The following is a 12301-nucleotide window of genomic DNA, read 5'->3' as shown; positions in this document are numbered from 1 at the left end:
TAGATTTGCAATTTTGTGTCCAAGGTCCACTGTCCTCTCGTTCTTCTAGAATTTGAATTTATAACGCGCACAAAACCAATAGCCCCTGAAGCGTTGTCAGCAAGTAAGGAACCGGAGGGAAGGTGGACAACACTAGTGAAGAGGAAGCATAATAATGCCAGAAGGTTGCCCAGGACAATGAAATTATACAAATAACCAAGTTTTCATCTGCCTAAAAAGCCCCCGCCCCCACTCTCACTTTCTGGATCCTAGGAACGATCACCTTTCTCGGTCTTGCTGATCTCCGAGGTGTGCTAGGAGGGTAGCAGTTGAAGGCAGCCCTAAGATAACATGAGCTGTGTCGATGGAGAGCCTTCTGTTCCAGGCACAGGGCTTTAAAAGTCACATGCTTCCTGTTAGACCTGTCTGCCTTTGGGTAGTCCCTCCTATTTAATTATTTATTTTGTCCCCTTTTTGACCCTCAAACCTTTTTATCTTTTCATGTCCACTGAATGTTTGTGGTGTTGGCTAGGGGTTAGATGCTCTTTCTGACCTCATAGTCTTTTTTTTTTCTCTAAGGCCTAGGTGCCTGTCCCTGACTAGAAAGTAAGAGTCACGCAAAATGGTGGTCACTAACTGCCATAACTGACACCCCAGGACAGGAGGGTTACTGCCGGACTCTGCCTGGTGGTGTATGAGAAGAAAGGGGGCTGATGTGTTTCCTCTCTCCTGCCAAACCCACAACGACTGGTTGGTTAGGGGTGCTGTACAGGGGTAATCCCCTTCACTTACCCACGTTCCCGGATTCCGACGACTGGAGGGAGTTCACCCCGTTACTGAGCCTGGGAGCATTTAACCCCCCTCGAAGAACTGTGGCTCCGTCTGGTGATCGGAGAGTTCTGTCCATCTGCTAAAGCTTGGTGGAGGAGAGAGGGTTGCCAAGAGAAGTGTCCCGCCGGCTGCGCAAGTCAGGAAGCTGGTGAGGTCTCTTCTTCCTGAGGTGGGCGGTGCCGTACTGCAGCGGTCCTTCTCCCGCGCATACTCTGTGAGGCGGCGCTGAACGATAGTGTCTCCTCGGCGGCGCAGGACTGGTGAGGGACAACAAGACCTTGAAAGGCATGATAAGAAGTCTGCCTGAGAGCCTGCGGAGGAAATGGGACGTCCTCCTGCCCTGTTTGCTATTCTCCTACAGAGAAGTGCCGCAGAAGGGAGTGGGCTTCAGCCCCTTTGAGCTGTTGTACGGGCACCCTGTGCGTGGACCTCTCAGCCTGGTGAAGGATGGATGGGAAAAGTCTCCCAGAAAGCCTCCTCAGGATGTGGTTAGCTACATGCTGGCCTTCCGGAGCCAAATGGCAAAGTTGTGGAAGCAAGCTTCTGACAACTTGGAAGCCAGTCAGGCAGTAATGAAAGAATGGTACGACCACAACGCTCACCCGGTGGAGTTGGAGCCTGGCCAGAAAGTGTGGGTGATGGAACCTGGAGAGCTAAGTGCCTTTCAAGATCGTTGGGCAGGCCCCTTTGAGGTGTTGGAGAAGAAGGGTAAGGCCACCTACCTGGTGGACCTTAAGACCCCTCGACAGCCTCTACGGGTGCTGCATGCCAATCGCCTCAAACCCCACCATGAGAGGCCCGAGGCCATCTTGATGATGGTGACTGATGGTGCAGAGGAAGCAGAAAGCGAGCCTCTCCCTGATCTCTTTTCGTCTCAAGAGAAGGATGGGTCGGTGGAGGGAGTGATTCTCTCCCCATCCCTAACTCCTGAGCAGCGAGAGGACTGCCGCCAGGTATTGGAGCAGTATTCCTCGTTGTTCTCCCTTGTCCCAGGAAGAACCCACCTGTGTACCCATGATGTGGACACAGGAGACAGCCCACCAGTGAAGTCAAAGACCTACCGGCTGTCAGACAAGGTGAAGGCCAGCATCCACGGTGAGGTTACCAAGATGCTGGAGCTAGGAGTTATCGAACCTTCCAGTAGCCCCTGGTCCAGTCCGGTGGTTCTAGTACCAAAAGCTGCCCCACCGGGCACCACTCCAGATATGAGGTTCTGTGTGGATTACCGGGGCCTGAACTCAGTGACCAAGACTGATGCTCATCCGATCCCTAGGGCGGATGAATTGATTGACCAGCTGGGAGCTGCCCAATACCTGAGTACCTTTGACCTTACTTCAGGGTACTGGCAGATTTCCCTTACAGATGGAGCAAAGAAAAGGTCAGCTTTCTCCACACCTGAGGGACACTACCAGTTCTGTGTGATGCCCTTTGGGCTCAAGAACGCCCCTGCTACTTTTCAGCAGCTGGTGAACCAGGTCCTCTCTGGAATGGAGGCTTTCTCCGCTGCTTACCTGGATGACATTGCCATCTTCAGCAGCAGTTGGGAGGACCATTTGCGTCACTTGCAAGCTGTTCTCCAGGCCCTGAAGCAAGCTTGACAATCAAGGCCAGCAAATGTCAGATTGGGCAGGGGTCGGTTGTGTACCTAGGCCACTTGGTGGGTAGGGGAACAGTGCAGCCCCTCCAGGCAAAGATTGAGGCAATCATGGCCTGGGAACCCCCCAAGACCCAGACTGAGGTCCGAGCTTTCCTGGGCCTCACAGGTTACTACCGTCGCTTTGTGAAGGGGTATGGCACTATTGTAGTGCCCCTCACAGAGCTCACATCCAAGAAACAACCTCGACGGGTAGTCTGGATAGAGGCTTGTCAGCAAGCCTTTGAGAAATTGAAACAGGCAATGTGTGCAGCACCGGTTCTGAGGGTCCCAGACTTCTCCAAGGAGTTCATTGTCCAGACAGACTCATCAGAGCATGGCATTGGGGCAGTGTTATCGCAACTCAACGAAGAGGGTCTGGATCAGCCAGTAGTCTTCTTGTCCAGGAGACTGCTTCCCCGGGAACAGAAGTGGAGTGCAATTGAGCGGGAAGCTTTTGCGGTGGTGTGGGCTCTGAAGAAGTTGCGGCCATACCTGTTTGGCTTGCACTTCCTGGTTCAGACTGACCACCTACCCCTCCGTTGGCTGATGCAAATGAAGGGGGAAAATCCCAAGTTGTTGAGGTGGTCCATCTCCCTACAGGGAATGGACTTTCGGGTGGAACATCGGCCTGGAGTGGACCACGCCAATGCAGACGGTCTCTCTAGGTATTTCCGCCTTAGTGATGAGGACTCCCAAGGGGTTGGGTAGCTCTCCCCACTTTCAGCTGGGGGGGACGCGTGTTAGACCAGTCTGCCTTTGGGTAGTCCCTCCTATTTAATTATTTATTTTGTCCCCTTTTTGCCCCTCAAACCTTTTTATCTTTTCATGTCCACTGAATTTTTGTGGTGTTGGCTAGGGGTTAGATGCTCTTTCTGACCTCATAGTCTTTTTTATTTTTCTAAGGCCTAGGTGCCTGTCCCTGACTAGAAAGTAAGAGTCACGCAAAATGGTGGTCACTAACTGCCATAACTGACACCCCAGGACAGGACCCATAGGTCAGAATAGGAGCATTCCAGAACCTTCTGGTCCCTTCTGGACCTCCTAAGGTAAGCCTATATAAGGCGGAATGTTGGGCAGCCATTTTGGAAGGTGCCAGGTAGTGAGGCATCTTTGAGGAGCTGACTGGAGCGCAGACTGCTGCCAATAGGGAAGGGAGATCCTGTCAGGGTTGATGGTCCTTTAAGGTCTGCTGCCCGAGCGGAGAATCTGCCTCTCTTACTGCTGATCTGGCCCAGCTGAGATAGACTTTCCTGTCGCAGATTTCATTGTTTGAGCCCAAGGGAGAACGGCAGCGGTGAGCGCGTTCTGGGGACTCAGCCTGGTGGTGTATGAGAAGAAAGGGGGCTGAGGTGTTTCCTCTCTCCTGCCAAACCCACAATGACTGGTTGGTTAGGGGTGCTGTACAGGGGAAATCCCCTTTACTTACCCACGTTCCCGGATTCCGACGACTGCAGGGAGTTCACCCCGTTACTGAGCCTGGGAGCATTTAACCCCCCCTCGAAGAACTGTGGCTCCGTCTGGTGATCGGAGAGTTCTGTCCATCTGCTAAAGCTTGGTGGAGGAGAGAGGGTTGCCAAGAGAAGTGTCCCGCCGGCTGCGCAAGTCAGGAAGCTGGTGAGGTCTCTTCTTCCCGAGGTGGGCGGTGCCGTACTGCAGCGGTCCTTCTCCCGCGCATACTCTGTGAGGCGGCGCTGAACGATAGTGTCTCCTCGGCGGCGCAGGACTGGTGAGGGAAAAGGCTGGTCTTCACTCGTCGAGCGCCACTCTAGGACCGGAGATCATCCAACGAGGAAAGAGAGGCTCCCGTCCCCATTGGCACACCGGAACTCTAGCGGAGGTGGCGCTGCGGTGAAGAACTGGTAAACGGGCTGCATTTCCTCCCGGGAGTCTGTGGAGAGATCGAAGACTTCCGGCGGCAGGGAGAGGTCATAAACGTTTGTTTCCTACCTCAAGTAAGCTGGGAAAGTGGGGCTCTGGAGGGACATCGCGGCAGTAAGCCTACTAACGAACCAACTGTCGTAGCCGGGTGAAGAAGTACCAGGGGTCAGGGGTTCGTGGGAAATCACAGAATTTCTACCTAGTGGCAGGGGACTAGCCAAGTAGAAAACGGGCCTGGAAACCAGGGAACCGTGTGAAACCTGTATATGGGACCTGGCAGTGTCCAACTCCCCTTTTTGTCTCACTAGGAGTAACTGGAACTCATTCTGACAAAATCACTACTTGTACCCGATCTGAAGAAAAAGGCATTGTATTGTTCCGTCAAGGCACTAAACCTGATACACTAGACAGGAGGAGGGTAGAGAATGGTGTAGAGTAACACAGGGTGTCTTGCTAGGAACCATAGCACTGTTTGAGATTTGCTGGGATCAGTTATTGAAGGGAGAGCTCCTATCATCAAATACAAGGCAATGTAATGTTAAGTTTCTTGTTATGTATGTAACTAAAACCAAAGGAAAAACCTGTGATTCAAATAAATGAATTGACCAAAGTAATGTGATAAAGTGAAGGAGAAAACAAAGTATTTTTATAAAGTGACACGTATTTTCCTACAAAGACTTGGTGTAGTGTCTTTTTGAGTGGATGGAGGTTATGTTACTGAAGGGTGTGACGCAAACTTAGCACATGTACTCTTGAGTTAGGCCTTCCCACTTAGTGCCAAGCTACCCTATGTGACTTGGGTGTTCCCTAGGTCCAACACTTCCTTACTGGCAGCCAAGGGAGAGTCCTCAAGCCCTACCTGACTGAGATGAACTTAGGCAGACCCAGTACCAACCGAGCAGCTGCATTCTGGATGAACTGAAGATTATTTAATTAATACTGATTGACATGTAAATGGAGTGCATTACAGTGGTCAAGGCGAGATGTAATGTGTGCAATGACCACGGACACCCTTAATGCTCTAGGAACAAAGGGAAGACTTGTCTTCAATGTCCAAAAACAAGAACTCTCCGTTCTATTGGTTTGTGTGTCATATGCCAAAGTATTGTCAAAGATCACCCCCAGATTGTTTGCTGCGGTCTCCAGAATAGGTGAACTACCGCAGGTTTCTGGCCACCAACAATCGGTCCAGATTGAATTTTCTGCCCCAAAAAACACAATCTCAGTCTTCTCCCTGTTCACTTTAACCCCTTCGACACATGACGAGCTGAGCTCGTCATGAACCGCGGGTTTTTCAATTTTCCAGCGCACAGCGGGGAAAATGCACCGCATCTATGAGGTTAAGCCAGTTCTCCCTCATCCAAATACTGACTGCAGCCATGCAGGACCTAAACATGTCTGCCACCTCTTCCCAATCATCTGAGATGGAACAATGATTTGGTTTTCATCTGCACAGGACAACACCTGGAAACCGAAGGAGTGTACATTTTTGACAGAGGAGTGACAGGTCAAATAGGATAGGGCTGAGTGAAGATCCCTGCGGGACTCTACAGGGGAGTTAGAAAGGTTTTGATCTAAAATCTCTGCAGCTGACTGTAAGAGCCCTGTTCACTAAAAAGGATTCCAGCAGGGTAAAGGCTGCGTCCCTCAGCCCAAGCTGATTCAGCGTTTCCATCAACAGCGATGAAGTTTAGTGTTGAAGGCTGCGGACAGATTGAGCATAACCAAAATATCCGCACCTCCCTGATTAACTTGACAGGGAATAGAATCGACTGTTGCTAGCATTGCAGATTCAGTGCTGTGGTTCCTCCTTGGGAATGGCCCAAGAGTTTGTATTAGATGAAGAACTGAGCTAATTCCTACATAATGTGCTTCGCTGGGGCTGGCAGCAGGGAAATTGAGCAGAGATTTTTGTAAATCTCCCAAGTCTCCATTAGGATTTTTCTTAATGGGGATGACATCGCTCCCTTCCAACACAGAGGATGCACTGCTGACTCCAGGGCCTGAGAATACACTTTCTCCCAGGATTCCGCAGTTAGGTCTGGGGCCAATTGTAGTACCCTAGGCGGACAGGGGTCTCCGGCAATCCCGAAGTGGCTTGCTCTAAAAGGGTTTTAATTGTTGCCACCGGAATGGGAGAGACCCTGGCCAAACCGCTGTTAGTAAGCTGTCCAGGGATAGTGCCTTCATTGAATGAAACCACGGACCTGCCAGTAGGCTCTTGAAATTCTGCAAAAATCTTCATAATCTTTTCACTAAAGAATCTGGCCACCCTTCTACAAAAGTCTTGGGAATTCCCCAACGCCTTTTGTGCCTGGGTGAGGAAGGGGGGGCGGGGAAAGGATACATGAGACTGCTTACCGTCTGAAAAGTTCCTTAGGAGAATTAATAGCAGATCTTATCTTAAGAGATCAAAATGAGACTATTTAGCCTCATTAATGGATTTAGCTCGGTTTGTTTTTCACTTCCAAATTGAGAACTATTCTCCATCTCCGTTCTTGCCTACGACATTGCCTTTGGAGGTCTTTAAGTGCTTCTGACAACCACAGACTTGAGGTTTTCCTCCTGCCAATGTGCTTAGTTCTGACGGGAGCAGTCTCCTCAAAGGCTGACAATACCCACTTATTAAAATTTTCTGCTAATGATCACAAGCCACTTGCATCTTTTGCTTGAAATTTGGCAAGGTCTTCGGCTAATTTATTTCCCGATATTTTACTCCACTTTCTTAAACAATTACTCTGTGTACTTTTCTCTGCCATTTCCTCACGCACTTCAAACCGCACTGTATGATGATTTGTCCCTCGTAACGGAAGACGCGCTTCCACTGTCAGGGCATCTTGGTTGGAAAAGATCCCATCTTGCAAGTGACCAGCTATATGGATGCAGGCAAAAACCCATTGAAAGAAGCCAAAGCTGTTCATTAAACCTGCTCGGGCGCTCCTATCTAGCCTCACAATGGCATACTCCGGGGGAGTAGGTACTGATAATTCAGGACCTAAATCTTTCTTCACTCAGGTCACTGCAATAAACGGGCAGTCTAACTGAGGCGACAATAAGCTCTCTAATTTCAGTGCAATGTTTTATCCAAGAACGAGCCTCAACCGAGGCACGCTGTAATATTTGCTTCCCCGCCTTATCCCCTCTGTCCACTTCTTCCTGGTTATTGGGAGTTGGCTCTGTATTTTTTTTCGGGTTCTTCAAAGTCCAATTGCAATGCGAACAACACCACTGACCAGCGTATCCTGGGACCTTAGTATCGCGTTACTTTTTAAATAAATTAAATACAGTAACCCTCCCAGAAACGCTCTGTGGACAGCAACAAAGACTGCCTCATAGTCACCCCAGCATAAGATCATCCTCCAAGATCAAACAAGTACCAAAAGTAAAAAGTAACGTTGCCTAAATGGGTTCCCCTTCCTGTAACCTTACAAAGACCAGGAAGAAAGTAGCCGCAGGGAGTCAGTGAAGCCAGCACCAGGATACCCTTTTTACGGTGATTGTTTGTTCTTAACAAAATTCTATCTCCCCCCCCCCCCTCCCCTCCCTCATCAGCTCAAGATCCGAGCCCAGGCCTTGTCACCCTGTATGGCCAAGTTAATTAAATTTCTCACCAGCAGAGGGAACAAAGGCTGCACCACTCAAAAGGGTAATTACCAGTGCTTCCTTCAGCTCCTGAGGAGGAAGGGGTTGGCATGAAAATCTGGATCTGGTAAGTTCCTGTCACACTGTACCAGGGCTGAGGGCTGCTGAGGCCCAGAACAAAGGAGGAAGCCTGGACAACTGGAGCCAAAACAGGAGGGGTGCGAGGAGGCTCCTCTTTGAAGTTTTGGTGGGGCAAGCCCTGGCAGTGATGTCAGCGAGCGGTGTAGCTGAGACCCCAAAAGCATGTGACCAGTGACTCCTGAATAACACCATCTTGAACTGTCCCAGCATGCTGTGCTGGAGGTTTAGGGCAAGGGTGGAGTGGTGATGTGGTACCCTAGGATAGTCCAGGGGTGCCTGGCTTTTAGAACCTTTCGCCCCCTTTTAAACTCTCTTGCACAAGGGAGAGCAAGGGCTGTTGGTGCTTGTTGTGCTTTTTGCTGCTGGACCCTGGGACTGCGACAGCCATGAACAACTGAAAGAGAACCCGCCTCCCCCTTAATGCCCAAAACGACCAAACTACTCTGCCCCAGTTGACCTCTGGACCAGTGGGTCTCTCCAAGGGCCAGTGAGGTTGGGCCCCCTTGCACCTCCTGGATACCCGTAGGTGGAAAGATCTGGACATTTGCGCCCATAGACCAAGACCAGATAGGAAGCTGGTGCAGGGAACCAGTGGAACCAGCTCTCTGCAAAGTACACCGCCTTGGAGGCCAGGAGGCCTTCTGGGTCTGCCCCTGGTGTCTAGAGCTCCCCAACAGGAGTAGAATTATCCCAGGATCGTCCATATCAGCCTGAAGCGGCCTGAGTTATGACAGTTTCAAGGTTGGTGACCTTTGGCCTCTCCCACAGAGATTGAGCGCGTTAGGCTATGCCACCCAGTGAAAAATAACCCCCCTGCTGCCCGTTTCTGTGGGGAGTGGGCAGCCACTCCAGAACAAACACTCTGCCTGCATGGAGCGGGCAGTGGAGAAGCATTCTGCTGGCAACAAGGAATGCTGGCCGGGCAGAGAACCATCAAAGGCCGTTGGAGGCAGCTCCGGGAGCCCACCACCAGCTAAGGAGGGCACGGGTCCGGGTGGGACTGGGCCTCACGACCGAAAATAGAAGTGGAAAATGACAACAAAAATGTTAGGAGCTCTCATTGGCACAGCAGGAGAACCTCTGCTAAAATATTTCCAGCTCCTCTTTCTGGAGTTCCCCATAATGCCTCAGAAGAGGCTCATTACCATACTTTTCTTGCCTTGCAGTGGCCCCTGGACTGCTAAGTCACCAGTGTTAAACGGGGGGATGAGGATCAGGAGTGCAGCAGCCCAGCCCTCCAAAGGAAATTTAAGGTACTGACCCTACACTTGCTGGGTAGGATTTTCATTATATTTGTATCCATTCCCAAGGCTTGAGCTTTTGCTGTACAGCTGGCTATACAGCTGGCAATGCAGTGTCTCTAAGGGCTGGGTTTACGGTTGCTTTTTATGTGACATGAAAGTTAAGAAACGCGGAGTGCAGTGCCCGCTAGAGGCTGCTCTATGGCCACATTTTATGTGGCCTGACAGTGTATATAAAGCACATTCACGTTTGTTAAATTAAAAATGCTATATGGAGATAATATTGACAGTGATGATTGTTCAAGTGTGATGTGCGTTATGGACTAATAATTGTATTTACACTCGGAAGTATTGATCATTGCATTTACTCACAAATGATGGTGTTTTTAACATGGGTTGTTGTTCTTGTACTATGGTGAACCCTTGAGAAGGCCAATAGGCCAATTGGTATCTAAAGTGTTACCCCCCCCCCAATCATATGTTGTGATGTGCTGTCTGGTATAGGAGGAACGTACTGTGATTTCTGGAGGTCATGACCCTTTAGGAGTCAAATGTTATTTTCTGATGTCCTCTAGGTATTTTCTATCTGCCTTCGGTGTATATCTGTAGAGGATTGGGTAGTATTTAGTAGTGTGTGTAATAAATGTACATTTCCTTTTCTAAAGTCAAAAGCACATACTGGACAATCCATTTTATCGAGTGTTTAAAGCGTGCCCGAGCATGGTAATTACTACATCCACTCCAGGTATCTGTGTTTGATTTTCTAATCACAAGTTCAGATCTCAGCAGGTCCAATCAGCGTTTCGCTCTACTGAGGTCAATAAAAAGAGTGTCAGCGAGTTGGGTAACAAACATTTGCTGTTCAACACCCCCAAGCAGTGAATGTCCACTTTACAAATCTGCATTGTTATGTTACAATTTTGAGGATCCGTGTTGGTTACCCAGATGAGAATGAAAAGAAGGGGACATTAGAAAGAGAAGGGTTTGAGTGTGCAGTTTTATACTATGCTTTCTTTGAGGGCTGGGTAGAATGAACTAGCTTGATGTGCGTGTTGTTTCAGGTGCCTATTACTTTTGAAGATGTTGCGGTCTACTTCTCTGAAGAGGAATGGAAGCTTCTTCAGGACCAACAGAAGGAACTTTACAAGAGCACAATGAAAGAGCATTATGAAACACTTAGATCTCTTGGTAAGGGCTGTACTACTACTGTTTAGGCAAATGCAAAAAAGGAGTTTAACTGCATATGCCCTTAGGCGATTTACCTGTTCTTGAGTTGATATTTGCAATGGACCTTGTTAAATCCCTTACTAAGTGCAGTTCTTTAAGATTTTGTCATTGTTCAGAATCTCCTCTTTATTGTGGAATGCCTGTAACACACATGTCAAAGTATTTGTCTTTTTGTTAGTCTTAACACTGAGACAGTCTGTCCATTATCGTGTAGCAAGGAAACGAAAAACGTAACAATACACACTAACACCCCCAGCAGGAATTACATCCACTAATTCCTTGATTTCACTTTTTAAATGTAATCTAAATTGTATTTCATTGTGTAAATTTTATTGAGATTCCATCTAAAACTGTGTTGAATTTAATTTCTTTATCTTAGTTTAAAACCTAGCTTCAGGTTTTACATTGAGATTCACCTTTGTTTGCCTTGACTCTGGTTTGTTTTCTCAAGTATTATTCTGATCTATTTTGATGTGTAAGTAGCTTAAACTGCTCCAAATGTTCTTGTTGTATCACGCGTACAACGTTTTACATATTTTCACATCTGGTAACATTCATGCATTGCCTCAATGTTGTAAATAATGCTTTATGATATTTCTCACTACCCCTAAAATATGAACTATGAATATTGAAAAAAACCTTCTTTATTCATAGACACTGATTCTTATCCTATTCACCCACTAAAGTGCTTATTTATGCTGCAAACTGCATTAAGTTTGGCAATGCTTTTTCATTCTTTAAAGATGATTTAGGTTGATTTGGTTATGGATTCATTAGTATGCAAGAAATTGGGCATGGTTCTTCCTGATCTCCGTAATTATAGATGATTGGCCTCAAGTAGCTTTTCATCTGGTCCATCTGAGCCAATGGTAAAATCCAATGTATGTGAATTAATGGAAAAACAGAATCTAAGAGCGCCCATTGGAAGAACCTGTTTTAAGGAAAGATAGTTTAAGGGAAATTAAATCAAAAACCATATTACAATAAAAAACATGAGTAACAAACTAATATCTTATTGTACTCCGATATTGCCGGGCACATTAAGGGCCGCATTGAGAGGTTTGTGGTTGGGATATCCATCACTTTAGAGACAAAGCATCCATTCACCAAACTCTAATTCCGACCCTAATTCTTTAACTGAATATACATCAACCATGGCAAACATTAGAGTACCAAATATCATAGCCCAATTAGGGAATAAAGTTTTAAAATGTAAACTATACCACTATAAAAAGCATGGTCTCAGTAATTTTCTAATGAAGTAGTTGTTCCATGAAACATGTTCATAATAATATGGGGGGCTAAAGTGGCATTCCCCACCACCCCCCCCCCCCCCTAAACTAAGAGAAACTGAGTTGTGTGGATCCATGTGGTTTACTTGCTAGATGGAATAAACTCTGATTGGAAAGACTGTTTCCTGAGTACTGACTCCTTTTGTAGCTATTCACTACAGTTTGTGCTACCTTTCTAAATGCAAGTTCTTGCCCAATTCTCGGTAAAAAGACCAGCCACTCCAGATCTAGTCTCATTACAAATCTTTTTAATCCGACAGAAAACAAATATATATTACCTAGTGGTGGTCGCCACTAAGAAGTTGGGTCTGCTTTTCAATAGATAAAGAGTTTTTTGGTGTGCTAATAAATGTGGCCCTGTTTTTGAGGAATGTTCACAAAACGTTCCTGTAGGAGAGTAGGGTCTGCTATCCTATGGTCACCCCAAATTTTTGCTTTTTGCTTCACTGGTTTATGACTTAATGTGGCTGTGGGCCTGCTAATCAGACCCACAG

General features: G+C 47.6%; 1 protein-coding gene across 4 annotated transcripts in view; it reads left to right on the top strand.

Annotated features, from left to right (window-relative positions):
* The window catches only part of LOC144762320 (uncharacterized), a 199011-nt gene that overhangs the window by 21898 nt on the left and 164812 nt on the right, over nucleotides 1–12301 (top strand). For 3 of the 4 annotated variants that reach the window (XM_078647474.1, XM_078647476.1, XM_078647475.1), the window contains one exon: nucleotides 10350–10476. The exons of the other annotated variant lie outside the window; for it this stretch is intronic. In XM_078647474.1, the coding sequence (XP_078503600.1) occupies nucleotides 10350–10476 (127 nt within the window). The remainder of the gene's footprint in view (nucleotides 1–10349; nucleotides 10477–12301) is intronic. 4 annotated transcript variants of the gene reach the window in all.

The sequence above is a fragment of the Lissotriton helveticus genome, chromosome 6, assembly GCF_964261635.1.
Source record: "Lissotriton helveticus chromosome 6, aLisHel1.1, whole genome shotgun sequence".
Taxonomy (NCBI): domain Eukaryota; kingdom Metazoa; phylum Chordata; class Amphibia; order Caudata; family Salamandridae; genus Lissotriton; species Lissotriton helveticus.
The sequence above is the reverse complement of the archived record's forward strand: the minus strand, read 5'-3'. Positions and strand labels throughout refer to the sequence as shown.